General features: G+C 42.7%; 1 protein-coding gene across 1 annotated transcript in view; it reads right to left on the reverse strand.

Annotated features, from left to right (window-relative positions):
• The window catches only part of LOC126235454 (Down syndrome cell adhesion molecule-like protein Dscam2), a 289,196-nt gene that overhangs the window by 70,654 nt on the left and 199,444 nt on the right, over positions 1-19,098 (reverse strand). The window contains exon 17 of the mRNA XM_049944177.1: positions 13,245-13,436. Coding sequence (XP_049800134.1) covers positions 13,245-13,436 — 192 coding nt within the window. The remainder of the gene's footprint in view (positions 1-13,244; positions 13,437-19,098) is intronic.

The raw sequence follows: 19,098 nt of genomic DNA on the forward strand, positions 1-19,098 counted from the left end.
GATACGCTACAGGGAGAGGGGCTAATATATAATATCTAGAAAATCCAAGAGGGAAAAATGAGAGGGGAAGACCAAGAACCAAGTTCACGAACTAAAAACATTGTGAGACAAGGATAAAGTCTTTCGCCCCTACTTTTCAATCTATACGTTGAAGGAGCTAAGACAGAAATTAAAGAAAGGTTGAATTGAGGAATTAAAATGGAGGATGAAAGTATATTAGTGATAACATTTGCTGATGACATTGCTACCCAAGTGAAAGTGAAGAAGAATTACAGAATCTGCTGAACTGAATGAGCAGTGTCACGAGTACAGAATACGGATTGAGAGTAAATCCTGTGTGAAGTAGCAAAATGAGAACAGCGAGAAACTTGACATCAGGGTTGGTGATTAAGAAGTAGAGGAAGTTACGGAATTCTGCTACCTAGGGAGCAAAATAACCCATGACGGATGGAGTAAGAAGGACATAGAAGCAGACCGGCACTGGCAGAAGAGCATTCCTGGCCAAGAGAGGTCTACAAACATCGAACGTAAGTGTTAATTTGAAGAAGACACTTCTGAGAATGTACGTTTGAAGTACAGCATTCTATGGTAGTGAGAAGTGGATAGTGGGAAAACTGGGAAAGAATAGATTCGAAGTATTTGAGGTGTGGTGCTACAAAAGAATGTTCAATATTAGGTTTACTGATGAGGCAATCAATAAGGAGGTTCTCTGCAGAGTGAGTGAGGAACGGAATACATGGAAAACCCTGAGAAGAAGAAGGTCCAGGATGATAGGACATCTGTTACGACATCACGGAATGATTTTCATGGTACTAGGGGGAGCTGTAGAGGGCAAAATCTGGGAAGACAGAGGCTGGAATACAGACAGCAAATAACTAAGGACGTAGTTTCCAAGTGCTATTCTGAGAAGAAGACTTTGTCACAGGAGAGGAATTCGTGGCCTGCCGCATCAAACCAGTCAGAAGACAGATGACTCACGCAAAAAGGTATGGGAAAATGGCGCTATCAAAAACGTGCGCCGAGGCAACTATGAGCCACAGGCCACAGATGACAGGAGTGAACAACGGCTACGGAGGAATGTACGGGCGAATAGACGTCCTACTGTTGAGAAACTGACTGCTCAGAGGAACGAGGGGTCTGCAAAAAATATCTCCTCAATGACCTCTCAGCGAACGTTGCTGCGTAAGGTCCTCCACAGCAGGTGCTATTTTATTGCACCCATGCTGACTTTTGTTCATTGGCGCCAAGGAAGGAATTTGCACACCAAAACTACAACAGGACGTCCACTGAGTGGTGAAAGGTGGCCCTTCCAGATGAATCATGTTTTATGCTCCTTCGAGCAGATGAGTGTTGGCATGTACTGCATGAAATTACGGTATTTAAGAGAGAAGGGATCGTTATGGTTTGGAGAATGTTTTTGTGGTATCCTATGGGTTATCTCCTCACTCTTGATGTCAGAATGAATCACCACATATATGCATCTATTCATGTGGACCATGTGTACTTCTGGATGGAGTTTGTTTTTTCTTGGCAAGAAGGCATCTACCAGTAGGAAAATGCAACGTGTCACACAGATGGCACTGTACATGCATGGTTGGAGGTGCACCGGGCCATCATATTCCCTGATTTTAATTCAGTACAAAAAATGGGCGTCCACTGAGTAACGACAGGTGTCCTTTCCAGATGAATCAGGTTTTATGCTGCATCTGGCGGATGGACGTTTGCGCGTACGGCGTGAAATGTCTGAGAGCAAGAGAAATGGGAGCATAATGGTTTCTGAAATGTTTTCGCGCTATTCTCTGGGTGACATCGAGACAAAATGAGTTATGAATGTAGTCATGGGGACAGTGTCCACTCCTACTTGCAGGTTGTTTTTCGTCGGCACAATGGCATCTTCAAGCAGGCAATGCAACATGTCATACGGCCCACAGTTAACGTGTGTGGATGGAAGAGCACCGGGATGTGTTCACCGTACTCCCCTGGCTACCAGTCTCGCAGGATTTAGATCCCGTCGAAATCTGTGGGTGTTCACGACATGGATTCTCAATCGAGAAACCTAGCGCAGCTGGCGGCGACACAGAAGTCATCACGGCTTCACGTCCCTGCCGTATCTTCTAGAATCTCACTGACTCTATTCCTGCACTCCCCGCAGCGTGCACACTGAGAAAGGTGGGGTTGAGGCTTTTGGCATGCGGTCACGTTAGTGTTACTGGATACATTACACGCCGAAATGTCATTACGAAACGCTGGATGAATATACTCGTAGTAACTTCTGCTCTATTTTAAGTAAAAGATAATTTATCACGTACCTGAACGTTTATAACGTCGTACCTCCCGAACTACGAGTGGCACAATGATATAATTAAGCAGGTACATTCAGTGTTACATGTGGATACTGTATCGCAAACAGAGTCGGTAGTAAAGAAATAGTAAAGTAAAACGTCATGCGTGATGCTGAAGTTTGACTTTATGAACAACGAAAACTTAGTCACCGATGAATTGTTTATCTTCCATAATTTTTGAGTGAGGGGTGGAGGGGTAGGTGAGGTGGGGTGAGGAGGTGGGTCTCTGAGAGTTTAGGTTTCGAAAGGTCCGAAATTATTTGTAAAGGTCGTTGGAAGTCGCTGTTTTTTCATTCTCAAAAGCAGAGAAACAGGTTCCTTGTATTTGCATGCATCATTTACACTGCCTCCGGACACACAGTGTCTAACTATAATACAGTAGAGTCTCGATTATCCGATCTTCGGTTATCCGACCTGCTGCCTTATCCGACCCTTATCCGTGCGACAGCCGACGACAGGTCAGTGACTAACGTGTTGTTTGCTGATACTCAGTTCATTGTCGCCGTCTGCTACTCCTCACTCCTCAGTGCTTACATCTGTAGTGGAGTGGACGTGTTGCACTTTGTTTATTGTAAAAATTTGTGGTCATGCCTTCAAAACGGAAAAAGGTGGTCGTTTCAATGGAAGAAAAACTTAAAGCTTTAAAAAGAATAGACAATGGTGAAACTTTATTAAAAGTGGCGCAAGATTATAACGTCGGGAAAACAACAGTTGGAGACTGGAAAAGGAACCGAAATGAAATTGAGAAGTGGTGCTCTCAGCGAGCAACCTCGGCTGTTTTGGAAGATCGGAAAACCATGAAATAAATGTGATTATGAAAAAGTAAGTGAAGCTTTGTTTCTATGGTTTACTCGACATAGAGATAAAAGTGTACCCATGTCGCGACCTATTTTGCAGGAAAAAGCGTTAAAGTTTCGTAAGGATCTAAGCGAAAGTGGACCTGATTTCACGGCTAGTTCAAATGGTTCAAATAGCTCTGAGCACTATGGGACTCAACTGCTGTGGTCATCAGTCCCCTAGAACTTAGAACTACTTAAACCTAACTAACCTAAGGACATCACACACATCCATGCCCGAGGCAGGATTCGAACCTGCGACCGTAGCAGTCGCACGGTTCCGGACTGCGCGCCTATAACCGCGAGACCACCGCGGCCGGCCTCACAGCTAGTGTAGGCTGGCTCGATAGATGGAAGAAAAGATACGGAATTCCGCAACTTAATGTCTGTGGTGAAAAGCTTTCAGCAAATTTCGAAGCTGTTCAATTGTTTAGGAGTAAACTTCACAAGGTATTGGACAAGGAAAATTTAGCAGGTGATCAAATTTTTAACTGCGACGAGACTGGTCTCAATTACAAAATGTTACCGGAAAAAACATTAGTGTCAAAGGCCGAAAAGGCAGCGCCAGGCTACAAACGTAGCAAAGAAATAGTGACAATTCTTGCATACGGTAACGCCTCAGCAAATTTGAAAAGCAAACTGTCTATGATAGATAGGCAAAAATACCGAGAGCATTTAAAAATATATCTAAAAATGCTTTACCGGTGAAATATTACAACAACAAAAAATGCTTGGATGAGCACAGACATTTTTGAAGAATGGTTTTTAACGAGTTCGTGCCACAAACTGAAAAGGTTTTGAAAGCCAACAACTTCCCCCCCCCCCCCCCCCCCCCAACGTACTGTTGCCTCTAGACAATGCCACTTGTCATCCTAATGAAGATGAACTTTAAGATCAAGATATAAAGACCATTTTTTGCCTCCAAATGTCACATCCTTATGGCAGCCTATGGACCAAGGGACCTTAGAGACACTGAAGAGAAACTACCGCAGAAACTTGCTTTCCTCTTTAATTAATGCTATGGACAAGGGAGAAGACATGCTAAAGCAGTTGTGCCGTATTAATTTGAAAGATGTACCTTATGACGTGGCCCACTCTTGGGAGAGTGTTGGAGCAAATACAATTGCAAAATTCTGGAAAATTTTGCTACAAGAAAATCAAGAAAATTCTCCAGATGATGAAAATCTGCAGCAGCAGACAGAACCAGAAAATACTACCCTGCTTTCATTGTTACGAAAAGTTCCGGGATGTGCTGACGGCACAGAAATGGCATAAATGAATGGATTGTCGAAGATGAAGAATTTGAAGTGACAGATGAAGAAATAGTCAACGTGGTAGACGAAAAAGAAGAAGACGAAGAAGCGGATGTAGTGCAGGAAAGTGCACCCACGATTTCAGACAACGAAGGACACAAGGCCTTAGAAACTGCTTTAAATAAAATATGTAGAGCAACTGGAGGAAACATCGTCTACCGAGGTTTTACTTTTTAAGAGACTACGCGATGTAGCGGCAAAAAAACGGCAAACAGCAGGCAACAAAAGACAATTACTAACTTCATCACACAGTAAATATCCATTCAGTCTAATTTGATTTGTATTGTATTAAATGTTTAACTCATTTGGCCTACTTTAGTTTAATTTTTGTGTTTGTTTTTGTATTATTTTCCTTGTTATCCGACCTTCCTGCTTATCCGACCTTGCCGCGGACGGTTTAGGTCGGATAATCGAGACACTACTGTACGTGCCTTATTGTGTTAAAATTTTGACATAAGATTATATCTGGTAATAATTAGCTTATGGCAGCATTTAAATTTTTAAATTCGATAATTAATTACGTGAAGTATTGAAAATAAATTTTTTGTTGCCCCTAGAATATGTTAAGTGATAGGCAAACTGCAACTGATATCCAGTGTGAGTTTAGTCGCTTGGTACTATAGATTATATCTGAAAAATATCTTTTCTGTTTATTAAATGTTTCGAATCATGCCATCTTGTGATGATACTCTTTTTTCGCTAACATCTGAAGCTCATTGTCAAACGCTTGATAATGATCTGCGTCTTTATGACGTTGATGGTGATCACTTACTTAACTTTTCGATTTATATGTTGGTGTTCAAAGGTTTGTATCAGAAATGTGGATGTGCTGAAACATGTAACAAACACTCGACCTTACAAATTTATTTTGCGATCTAGATGGAAAGTATATTTCAAAAAATAAAATAAAAATAAAATCGCAGAGTTGTATATGCAGTCCCTTACTTCTTTAATTAATTCAGTGTTTATATCCTACAGGTTGCATGTCCCACAAAGAACTTGGTTTTTCGCCTTCTTTGATGGAATGTTCGGTAGCAAACTGCACCTTCTCCACCACCTCTTACTCGAACATTTACCGTGAAATCACAGGGTGACTAAACGTTTACACTGCTAACAGAGTTGTGTGGCCAATCGCACGGCTCTGTTATCCAGTAGTCGCGTATAAACAGATGCTTGTACAAACGTGCAGTTGGAAAGCGCGGAACAAAATAGTCTGTTTCAACCGGTGACTGGGTGACTGTTTCCCAAGATAACGTAGAGGTGTTCAATAGCCGATGTTGGAAACACAATTACTTTTCACGTCGCTTCACTAAAGCACACTGCTGTGAAAACTCTTATGTTTGGTTCTTTGAAATGGGTGTTATTGGTTACATTTCCTATGCTTATTCACTGCGAGTCTATGCTCCATCTCAAATAACTTTAATGGCAACGGGACGTTAAACGCTATGTACGTGCGTACTTTCGAGATTCGAATCCTTGTCTCCCACGAAATATAAATGTTATCAAGAGTCGCCAGAAGAGCTGCTGTAGTTGCTGTTCGTTGCAGTTCAAGTGAACGTTGATAGTTTTATTTCGCTGGTACGAATATTGGTCGCACAAAAGCAGTGAAAAGCAGTACATTACAAACGAGTCCCCACGATTCGATACAAAGACGGGACAGTTGCTGCGGCTCGTAACATAGATTTCACTGTAAATAAACTACAGTCGCAAACGAAAAAAATGTTTCAACGGTACTACAAGGATGCGTCGATCTTGTGCAGCGCAAGGAACAACAAAGCTCTGCCTGACACAGTTAATAAAGTTAACTTTGAGCTCAATACAAAGTTCTGCTAATTTTATTATTGGGTTTCTCTCAGCGTGTCAATGAAGTGAGAAAATAGGAATGTCATTGGTAACTCGCTGAGCTGAGCTGTCGGTGATACAGTTCAGAAGCTTGAGCAATGCTCTGCGTGGGCTAGATGATTTGGTTCTGAACATATTCCAGGACAGGTCAAGCCTTTTGTGCATGAGGGATATGAAGTGGTCGCATGAAATCTGCATCACCATTACAACTTTACCGAAAGTCGAGGTGTGACGGCAGTGCCACAACATACTACATACACTCTCTCCACACACACACACACACACACACAAACACACACACACATTAAGAGAGAGAGAGAGAGAAGGAGAGGGAGACAAAGAAAGAGTGAGACTATAGAATATGTTCATGTGCCCTCCGAAAACTTCCTCTCCTGTGGTGGGCAGTCGCTTCGCTTACACAATACCGTCACAAAACCCACTGCGACCAGCACTCGCTTGTAGTAATTAGAACAAGGCCAGATGTAGTACCAAGGGTTCATAAAAGCAAATAACATTTATCAGTTATCTCATATCAACTGCAAGCGGGTTGACTGATATTTTATATGGCACTTCTGTGATTTGAAATCAACGCCACGGTGTACTGACTGGTGTACTAACTGGCTAACGTAGTGGGACTTAACCCGTCTCCACTGTGCCAGTGACACTGCATCTCAGTTCGTTCGACGAATGCCGTCTCGACATCATCTGGCGATGCCTGTTTTCTCTGCCTTTCGAATCTGGCTACCGCCAGTACACCTCTAAGAATTTTTCTCTCTGTGATGTACAGATAATACAAGATGACTGCAGTGCCATTGGTTCTCGTATGGTTTTTTCTTGTACAGTTCTACAGCCACAAAGTCAGTGAAAATTCTAACAGGTTATTCAAATTTCTTGCCCTTTAGTTTTTTTCTTCGTTTATGCTGGAGAACAGCTGTTTCATTATTGGAAAGACGACTAAATAAAAAGATCTGCTTAAAGTAATACGTTTCTGAAACTGAAATTTATCTCCTAACGTCTGCAGTGCTTCACCTTTCTCTTTGCTAGCGTTAGGAGACGTTCATAGGATTTGTTGACCCGATAAAAGCGTTCGACAATGTCGTTTGGTGCAAGTTGTTCGAAATCCTGAGAAAAATAGGAGTAAGCTACGTCAAGACAGGTAATGTACAATAAGCACAAGAATAAAGAGGAAACAATAAGAGTGGAGGACCAAGAATGGAGTGCTCAGATTAAAAAGAGTGTTAGAGAGGGATGTAGTCTTACGTCCCTGCTGTTCAATGTATATGTCGAAGAGGCAACGAAAGAAATAAAAATAAAATTTCAAGATTGGCATTAAAATTCAAGGTGAAAGGACATCAATGTAAAGATTCACTGATGGCACTGCTATCGTTAGTGAAAGTGAAGAAGACCTACAGGATCTGCTAAATAGAATGAACAGTCTAATCGGTATAGCACATGGATTGGGAGTAAATCGAAGAAAGATGAAAGGAATGAGAAGTCACAGAAATGAGAACAGCAAGAAACTTAAGATCAAGATTGGTGGTCACGATGTAGATGAAATTAAGGAGTTCTGCTGTCTAGGCAACAAAATAATCCATGACGGACGGATCAGGGAGGATATAAAAAAGCAGACTAGTACTGGCGAAAAATGCGTTCCTGGCCAAGAGAAGTCTACTAGTATCAAACATAAGCCTTAATTTGAAGAAGAAAATTCTGAGAATGTACCTTTGGCGCACAGCATTATATGGAAGTGAGACGAAGACAGTCGGAAAACCGAAACAGGTGAGAACAGAAGCATTTAAAATGGGGTGCTACAGAAGAACGTTGAAAATTGAGTGACTGATACGGTAAGGAACGAGGATGCTCTCTGCACTTTCGACGAGGGAAAGTATATATGGGGAACATAGAAAGGACACTATGGTAGGATATCTGTTAAGACATCAGGCCAGACTTCCATGGTATTGAAGCGTGCTGTAGAAAGTAAAAACTGTAGAGGAAGTGAGATTGGGGTACATCCAGCAGCAAATAATTCAGGATGTACGCGGAAGAGCTACTCTGAGATAAAGAAGTTGGCACAGGTGAGGAATTCGAGGCTGGCCGCATCCGACCAGTCAGAAGAGTGATGATTCAAAAATAAATAAATAAATAAAATAAAAAAGTTTAGTACTGGTCTCCCTGTTCTAAAGACTGCGAACTTTATTTTTTCAACTTGCGGTTGTGTGTCATTCCTGTTGCCGCAGATAGGGCTTAGCTACGGGAGGGAAGTTGCAGAACTAGCACTCCTGAAAGAAAGGATATTTTAGGAGTGCTAGTTCTGCAAGGTTCGCAGGGGAGCTTCTGTAAAGTTTGGAAGGTAGGAGAGGAGGTACTGGCAGAAGTAAAGGTGTGAGGACGGGGCGTGAGTCGTACTTGGGTAGCTCAGTTGGTAGAGCACTTGCCCGCGAGAGGCAAAGGTCCCGAGTTCGAGTCTCGGTCCGGCTCACACTTTTAATCTGCCAGGAAGTTTCGATCTAGATGATAATGGATAGCAGTTGTCGCAATGAGGACATACTGAAAATGTCTCCTTTGATGCTGACTGGTCAGTATTATTTATTTCTTAAAGATAGTCCTGTCTTTCAGCGCTCCAACACAGTTCAATGAATTTGCTGTTGTTTCTGCTCGTGCCGGTGGTTTCTTGGCACTTCCGGTATCTTCAGTTCTGCAAAATCATTTTGTCGGAAAGGATCGGGTCCTGTACACTCCTGCTTCTTCACTTGTTACCTTATTGATCTAATGTTATTATCTGTTGTCTTTTACAAAGTCCTGGCTTCTGTCGTTTATAATGCCTCACAACAGCTTCGACGTGGTGGCCTGTAATCTTAGATTTTGCTAGTTAAGCTGAATCATTATTAAATATGTTTTCCAAGTTGTTTCCTAATTTCAGCTGGAAGCCGTGCAGTTGCCAGTTCTTGACTTCCTTCACTCTTTTTTTTTTTATCGTTTCAGGTGTTGTCTCCAATTCTTCTATTCTGTTTTAAGATAATTTCTTCTCAAAGTTGTTGAAACGTCTAGCATTCTTGTTGCAGTGTTTTTTTCAGTGTGTAGAGATCTTCCCAGAACTGAACTGGTCCATTTATCCTTGCTTTGGGGACTGATGACCTCAGATGTTAAGTCCCATAGTGCTTAGAGCCATTTTATCCTTGCGTTTTCAATTCTGAGTGTGTTTGTTGATTCAGACGCTCGATGAACTGCCACTGTTTGGACTGGGAAGCTTAATTTAGCCCTTACTGTTTGATCCGGACCTCGTGTCCTTCGATTTTCCTGGCTGTTGCAGTTGTTTGTTGTTTCGCAGTTCCATAGCTCCTTCGATTGTTCTGTTGTTATTATTATGTGCTGTGTTTATTGTAATTATTGCCTTGTTAATTGTCATTTCTGCCATTACTGTTATTTATCCCCCTAATAACTTCCATTCCTCTCCATTCTTCACTGTTACTTATGCCTTGGACATTCCACCTTCTCTCCATGTTGTCTTTGCCTTTCTTCCGCCCATGTTGTTCCCGATTTCTTATTTTTTATGCCTCGAGAGCACGCAGCATTTACTATTTTATTCTGAAAATAGTTCCAATCTGATATTTTCAAGTCTTATATACAATTTTTCCTTCTTTTTCTTTTTTGTTTCTGTAACACAGAAAATTTTTAGATTACTCTCATTTACACTCCTGGAAATTGAAATAAGAACACCGTGAATTCATTGTCCCAGGAAGGGGAAACTTCATTGACACATTCCTGGGGTCAGATACATCACATGATCACACTGACAGAACCACAGGCACATAGACACAGGCAACAGAGCACGCACAATGTCGACACTAGTACAGTGTATATCCACCTTTCGCAGCAATGCAGGCTGCTATTCTCCCATGGAGACGATTGTAGAGATACTGGATGTAGTCCTGTGGAACGGCTTGCCATGCCATTTCCACCTGGCGCCTCAGTTGGACCAGCGTTCGTGCTGGACGTGCAGACCGCGTGAGACGACGCTTCATCCAGTCCCAAACATGCTCAATGGGAGACAGATCCGGAGATCTCGCTGGCCAGGGTAGTTGACTTACACCTTCTAGAGCACGTTGGGTGGCACGGGATACATGCGGACGTGCATTGTCCTGTTGGAACAGCAAGTTCCCTTGCCGGTCTAGGAATGGTAGAACGATGGGTTCGATGACGGTTTGGATGTACCGTGCACTATTCAGTGTCCCCTCGACGATCACCAGTGGTGTACGGCCAGTGTAGGAGATCGCTCCCCACACCATGATGCCGGGTGTTGGCCCTGTGTGCCTCGGTCGTATGCAGTCCTGATTGTGGCGCTCACCTGCACGGCGCCAAACACGCATACGACCATCATTGGCACCAAGGCAGAAGCGACTCTCATCGCTGAAGACGACACGTCTCTATTCGTCCCTCCATTCACGCCTGTCGCGACACCACTGGAGGCGGGCTGCACGATGTTGGGGCGTGAGCGGAAGACGGCCTAACGGTGTGCGGGACCGTAGCCCAGCTTCATGGAGACGGTTGCGAATGGTCCTCGCCGATACCCCAGGAGCAACAGTGTCCCTAATTTGCTGGGAAGTGGCGGTGCGGTCCCCTACGGCACTGCGTAGGATCCTACGGTCTTGGCGTGCATCCGTGCGTCGCTGCGGTCCGGTCCCAGGTCGACGGGCACGTGCACCTTCCGCCGACCACTGGCGACAACATCGATGTACTGTGGAGACCTCACGCCCCACGTGTTGAGCAATTCGGCGGTACGTCCACCCAGCCTCCCGCATGCCCACTATACGCCCTCGCTCAAAGTCCGTCAACTGCACATACGGTTCACGTCCACGCTGTCGCGGCATGCTACCAGTGTTAAAGACTGCGATGGAGCTCCGTATGCCACGGCAAACTGGCTGACACTGACGGCGGCGGTGCACAAATGCTGCGCAGCTAGCGCCATTCGACGGCCAACACCGCGGTTCCTGGTGTGTCCGCTGTGCCGTGCGTGTGATCATTGCTTGTACAGCCCTCTCGCAGTGTCCGGAGCAAGTATGGTGGGTCTGACACACCGGTGTCAATGTGTTCTTTTTTCCATTTCCAGGAGTGTATTTGGTAGAGCCTTCTGAACAAGATTGATTTACACTTAACCCTACTTCACGTATTTTGCTTATATTTTTCAGATCTAAACATTAGATCTTATTTTACCACTCTCTATTGCTTATCCCGAGTACAGTATTTTTCCAGTAATCTGATTTTCAAGTATTTCCACTCTGTAAAGGTAATGGTTCTCTGTTAAGTTTTTACATGCGAATAAATGTTATTAAATATCTGCCCAAATCACGTTTTCTGGAAAATACGTGCGAAGGACATTGCAAAAAGTGTAATTAAATGAAAAACGGCATGAAAGCAGTGTACTAAATGGCAGTAGAAAGAAATGTGCACCAGAAATATACAAGAAGACGGAAAATGTAACTATATTAATTTACATAATCGCTACCCCCAAAAAAGTACATCAAAAATGTACAAATTTTCTTTATGACTGTTTTGCACATGACATGCTGCCAAAACGAGAAAAAAAGGGCAAGAAAACCCAACTGTAAAAATGCATTTTTACTGGCGATGTAACTTCCAGGTAGGCAATCGACATAAACCAAACTAAATGCAGATGTTACGTTGCTTAGGCCGACAATAGATATACGATTACTACTTTTGTATTATGCTTTACCGAAATAAATGACATATAGATGTCGAAACGAGTCTGGATGAATAAAAAGAAATAGTCTTCTGCACATGGAAGATTAATAAAAAACCGATTTTTTACGTAAATAGGTTGTTTTAACACTGTGGTATAGTGTTTTAATTTGGTTCTACTGATGATGTACTTCTTGTTGTTGATATTGTGCACACAAGAATGTAAGTGATAGGCGAAGCGTAGACACAAGGGAAAGTGTACCACATGACATTATACACAAGCGTTTCATTTTGCTGCATCTCTCTCTAGCGTCCACAATGCGCTGCTAGTGAAATTTTTAGCACTGATATTCATATTAGTTTAGGTATTGCGAATCTACCTAGCCACTCTAGTGGATGGGATGAAGCAAACAGTACAACTATGAAGTTAACAAGTGACAGCTACTGCTTTCTGATTATATACATTTTTCTTGACCGTCAGAGGTAGAAACGATGACCCGTTTTGGTATTGCTGGTAGTAGGACAGGTAACAGCCAGATCATGTGGCATTGGACAGAGACAGATTATGTGAAAGATTCTGTGTCACTGTCTTCATAGAATATACCAAGCGCTGGCCTGCTTACTCGAACACCAGACAGACTGAGGTAATACACAAGGCTTACATGCACCTTGCGTGTGCACCACTATGGTTTCTGTGGTGTAGCCTACCTTCACCCTGGGTGTAGACTCCTATGGTGTCTGTGGGGTAGCCTACCTGCACCCTGGGTGCAAACTCCTATGGTGTTTTTGGGGTGGCCTAGCTGCCCCCTGTGTGTAGACTCCTATGGTGTCTGTGGGGTGGCTTACCTGCCCCCTGGGTATAGACTCCTATGGTGCCTGTGGGGTGGCTTACCTGCACCCTGGGTGTAGACTCCTATGGTGTCTGTGGGGTAGCCTACCTGCACCCTGGGTGCAGATTCCTATGGTGTTTGTGGGGTGGCCTACCTGCCCCCTGGGTGTAGACTCCTAAGGTGTCTGTGGGGTGGCCTACCTTCCCCCTGGGTATAGACTCCTATGGTGTCTGTGGTGTGGCTTACCTGCACCCTGGGCGTAGACTCCTATGGTGTCTGTGTGATAGCCTACCTGCACCTTGGGTGTAGACTCCTATGGTGTCTGTGGGGTTGCTTACCTGCCCCCTGGGTGTAGACTCCTATGGAGTCTGCGGGATGACTTACCTGCACCCTGGGTGCGCGCCGCTATGGTGTCTGTGGGGTGGCTGTCGCCGCGGCGGCCCTCCGCCTGCAGGTAGAGCAGGTACTTGGCGCCGCACTGCAGGCCCCCCAGCGTGAAGCTCGTCTCCGTTCCAGGAATCTTTATCTTCTCCCACTCGCCGAACTCTCTCTTGTAATGCAGGCAGTAGTCTGTAACTTAAATATTAATGCGTGGGTCACGTCCTGCCATCACACCATGGCGGAATAATGTTGACACAAGTAAATGATGAAGAGTTAACTGAAATTGTTCTACAGCTAGTTACACGCTATAATGCAGCTTATGATTTATGATCCCCTAACATGTCACGGGCTGGGACAATTTTATTTCGCCCATCATTAAAAACAGTAGTTGGTAATATAGTGAAGGAAAAAACTAAGCAGTCAAACATACGCTGGATTTGTTACAATAGAAACACTCAGAATACGGAAAGGGATAAAAGTCTTCATAATATACAGTTTCTAACATGTGCTGTTTCGTCTTGTTGTAATTATCAAATGGGTAGTACTTTCAGATCGGTATACATAAAAAACATACATCCACAGTATCTGCTACCAACTGATAGCTAACACTGTGTTAAAACTCACCTTTCAAACACCTCTTATATGGGTGTTGTTTTCTGTTAGAACTGGATTTTCAACACAGCTGAGCACTTCAGTCCTCTCTAGAATAATAGGTGTTGGATTCAACAGATCATTGTGTACACAAACACACTCTCTTCTTATAACGTGCACTTGACTGTTTCAGGCATCTATGGAAGCAGTATAACTTTTGGACTAAGGTGATAACTAGCTAGGGAAAGATCTGGACTGACTCAGAATTTCTGTGAACAACATGATTTTTAAAATAATAGTCACTATAACGTTGTTTCCATTGCCAAACTGGTGCGCAGTGTTATAAAGAAGTTTGAATAAAACTGTGTATGTTTCGAAGTGTTTAACACCATACGTCCACACATTAAAATCTGAGTTGAAATAAAAAGTAGTTCTTCTTTCAAAAGTATGACTCTTCCAGTAATTGTGCATGGTAGCAGCTGAAGGTAGAATAACAAATACTGTAATAATATTCTGAAGAAATTAAATAAGGTTACGTGTGGACTTCACAAGAAATTCATGGACGCAATAGAAGAAGATATAAGTGAAATAATGTCCAACAAGTAAACGCTGCAACAGCACCTAAAAGAATAAAGAGAGGATGCATAACAAACACATTTCCATAGTAGCAATGGTTTATGAAGAGACAGGTAGAGAGTATTAATGAAGACTTAATTAAAGACGGACAGTGCATAAGTCTAACCTATGAAATGAAGAAGCAAAAAACATCATGATCGTTACCATCTTCGTTATCAACCACGTCTTCAATTATTTGACATATTATACTCGAGGACTTTTTACGTACATTTGTGTTTAATTAGCGTCTTATTTAGATGTGTTTATTTTTCTTTTGTTTTCTCATTGTATTGCGTACTGTTCTATGTTGATGTAAAATCGGCAACAAACTATAAAAAATTTTACTGTAGGTATTTTTTGTATTCGCATAAATTTTTGTTTTGATCGTAATGTATCGTCCATAAACAACTACTGTTTATTATACAGGGTGTCCCAGCTATCTTATCCACCCAAAATATCTCTGGAACAATAACAGCTATTGGAAAACGACTTTCACCGGTATCAATGTAGGGCTGGGGCCCATGAATGTACTTATTTGGAAACATTCTGAAACGAAAGCATATGTGTTTTTTAACACAAACTTATGTTTTTTTAAATGGACCTCCTATATTTTTTCTTCAGCAATCCATAGCATAACAAAGCACATACACAATGGCGTTGATTGCATCGGAATATTCCCATTACATCCCGAGATATTAAGACGCGAAGTTGACGCTTGAAATACCCGACATGCGCTGCTAGCGCACGTCCTGAGGCTCAGGCGGGAACCGCATGCTGCCCGTAATCGCGATGTGATTGACATGCGTAATCACACTTCCATACTTATCGAGAGATCCGAAACGAATAATACGGTATGCTGCCATCCTGCATTAACGTCGTACATTCCAGCGGGTATTTATCCCATAGGCTAGGGGTGATGCGGTTCTGTAACATATCTGTGTACCGCAACGTTAGTCACAAAGTTAACTTCGCTTATCGTTAATCCGTTACAAAAAAGGTAATGCCGTTCAACGTTAGCTAGCGCAAGTGACAGTTAATCATTCACTCGTAATAGTAAAATTCATGTTGATGGTTTTAGTGAAACGAGCAATTGGACTAAAAGTTTTACCGTTGTTTAGGTAAAAATGTTTTAATTTGGGAAGTTCAGGTAGGACATAGAAGATGAATGTAAACATGTTTAACCAATTAGTTTTATTATCACATAATTATCAATGTTATGTTTATCTAATGCGTTAAATGACAAATTGTTGGAAACAAATGTTTCTTAACATCACTGGATAAAATGGCCCTTTGTAGAAACTTCCACTGTGATACCAGCACTACATACTAAATATAGCGTTCACATCTCGTGCTCAAAGTGATGCCCATTGGCTTGCATACATAGGGTCACTCTGCGGATGAAGGATGCCCTACTTCGTGCTACTGTTTCCTCTTTGATGGCTGTACAAGCATCAATAATGCGTTGCTTCATGTCCTCTGATGTTGTTGGTTCATGTTGGTAAACAGCATCCTTCACTGCTCCCCAAAGAAAATAATCCAGCGGTGTAAGGTCCGGAGATCGGGCAGGCCACCTAACTGGGCCACCTCGTCCAATCCACCTACCAGGGAACTTACGGTTCAGAAGTCGTCGTGCTCGTAAGGCGTTATGTGCAGGGCATCCGTCATGCTGATACCACATGACCATTCTCCGGTTCAGAGGTACGGTGTCCAAGAGAACAAGAAGATTGTGTCGTATAAATCTGGAGTACTGTCTGCCATTTCGGATGCCATTTATAAAGAAAGGTCCGATAATGGTATCTCCAATAATCCCACACCAAACATTAACTTTCCACGGACGTTGATGCTCTACCTGACGGAGCCATTTTGGATTGTCTGCGGACCAGTAATGCATATTCCTCATATTGACAATTCCTTTGTTGGTGAATGATGCCTCGTCCGTAAAGAGAACATCTGCAAAACATTTTGGATTAGTCTGAAGATTTTGCTGAGCCCACCGACAAAATGTTGCCCTATAGCGGAAGTCATTTCCATGAAGATCCTGGTGTAAATGAACATGGTAAGGATGAAATTTATGACGTTTAAGAATACGCTGTGCACTTGATTTCGACACACCAATTTCACGTTCAATTTGACGTGTGTTGATTTGAGGATTCACAGCTATGGTAGCGAGCACAGCAACTTCAGCACGTTCATCTGTGCGTGTTCTAGGACGATGTCGAGGTCTTGGAGATTTAAGCTTCCCGTTTCACGTAGACGAGATGTGAGACGACGAAACATCCGGCGCGATGGCGATGGCTTGTCAGGGAATCGTCTTCTGTACAGTCGTTCTGCCTGAACAGCATTTCGTCCACCTACAACAGGGTACAGTACAGGTATGTAGAGTAGGGTAGAAAACAGACATATTAACTTAATAATCATAATGTTCGCTAACAGTACTATAAACAATCAATCTCATAACGTATTTCCCGTCAACGTACATCCTCCATAGATCAGCAGCATTTCTACCATATCTTCATGTGTGTACATTATACTGTACAGTATAAGTTCAAAAACACAATATTTATTCGCAGTGTGTACTACCTCCGTGCCGTCAATAGATTAATCTGATGCACGACTACACTGGCAAGCGGTGTACCGCACGCCAAAGCAACAACAAATGGGATGCTTGGAGGGTGGTGGAGTACAGGAGTTTGCATGGGTCGCAAATCATAAACAAGGCGAAGTGGTAACTGTGGTAGTAGTGGGAACTACGTTGGACACTTGACTAGGTAGAGCCAGGCCCTGCCGCGACAGGCACAATGGGTCATATAACGCATTAGATAAACCTTATTTTGGGTGTGCGGGATAAATAAGACAACCAGGCGGGTGTACACCGATCGGTACTGGTTCATTTTGTGTACGTAGATACGTAAAACGTGCAAGAGGGAAACCATTATGTGCTTATGAGAGTTGATGGCAGCAGACCGTATTATTCGTTTCGGACCTCTTGATAAGTATGGAGGTGTGATTACACATGTCAATCACATCGCGATTACGGGCAGCATGGGGTTCACGCCTGAGCCTCAGGACGTGCGCTAGCAGCGCATGTCGGGTGTTTCAAGCGTCAACTTCGCGTGTCAATATCTCGGGATGTAATGGGAATATTGCGACGCAATCAACGCCATTGTGTATGTGCTTTGTGATGATATGGATTGCTGAAGAAAAAATATAGGAAGTCCATTTAAAAAAACATAAGTTTTTGTTAAAAAACACATATGCTTTCGTTTTAGAATGTTTCCAAATAAGTACATTCATGGGCCCCAGCCCTACATTGATACCGGTGAAAGTCGTTTTCCAATAGCTGTTATTGTTCCAGAGATATTTTGGGTGGACAAGATAGCTGGGACACCCTGTATATAACGCAGTAGTGCAGCTAGGCACTTTCGTAATATTTGTAGGTTTTTACAAAATCGGAAGATCACTCTGTTAAAACACGAGACAAGAGTAGCTGCACTAGGTAGTGAACGTAGGATTGAAACAGTGCAGCTAATTTTGGAAACTTCCATCCAGTTTTGCGGGGATTTGAATTCAAGACTTAATACGAGCCGGAAACTATTTTGAGAGACTGAAGAGTTGGGAAGTGTTTTGCTGAACTGATTCGGTATGGACAATGTGGGATCGTCATTCAATCTGATGCATTGTTAAACAAATGGCAGGCTGTTCCGCTATTAAAGGAAAGCAACATTGTAAATTTAAAGCGAGCAACTGGATAGTGTGGAAGGAAGAAAAATGATCAGCAGAAGGACGAGGCGAAATGCTGGTGTTTGATACAGCTACATTACCTGTGTTCGAGTATGAGCTGTGACCACCAGAACTGTTGTATAGGGCAACGAAAGTCACACGCTATCAATCATTCTGAATAAAGTATCAGCAGATCTACATTATACACGGACCGTAAAGGCCATTCGTGTGTCTTCCGTGCGAATTTCAAGAAAACCTGAATAAATTTGCACGCATAAGAGTGACGTGAATGTGTACATTGTACTCATGTATGCCGTATTTCACCCAACAATCAAACCTAAAAATACGATTCTGACACTTCCCGTGGCTACAGACAAGCTAAACATTCTGGGAGGGGAATCGGTATTAGCTTCACAGCAATAATGTACATTGGCTTAACGTTTAACAAATAATTAATTTTAATATAACTAGAGGGCGTACGCCATTGCGGTCGTGCGCTGTCTTCTTCGGTCCAGCACTATACGCAGAAATTAAGCAGCATCAGTGAGTAGACGTCCAGCCGAAATGCAGTATAAAGTTAAGTCCGTCTGGTTCCCTCGCTTTTCTGAAGTCCGTGATGTCAACAAAATTATGGAATCTGAGGAAGCAGTTTTACGAAGTTCATCGGGTTTCAAACCGTGACAGCAACAGCCGGTGGACATCATTTAACCAAGAATTAATTAAAAGGTTCTCATTTAGTTAGAAGACTATAATATTTTGTGTAATAATTTTTAAAATTTAACGTGCAGCAAAGTAGTTTAATGTCAGTACCCAAATGATGCAGCATTAATACGCACTTTTCTTTACCATTTGAATACTAACCCAGATTTTCAAATGGCATATCTGAAGCTAACTAAATGTAGTGATTTATCGCAGTTGTTTATTTACATCA

Source organism: Schistocerca nitens, chromosome 2, assembly GCF_023898315.1.
Source record: "Schistocerca nitens isolate TAMUIC-IGC-003100 chromosome 2, iqSchNite1.1, whole genome shotgun sequence".
NCBI classification, from domain to species: Eukaryota; Metazoa; Arthropoda; class Insecta; order Orthoptera; family Acrididae; genus Schistocerca; species Schistocerca nitens.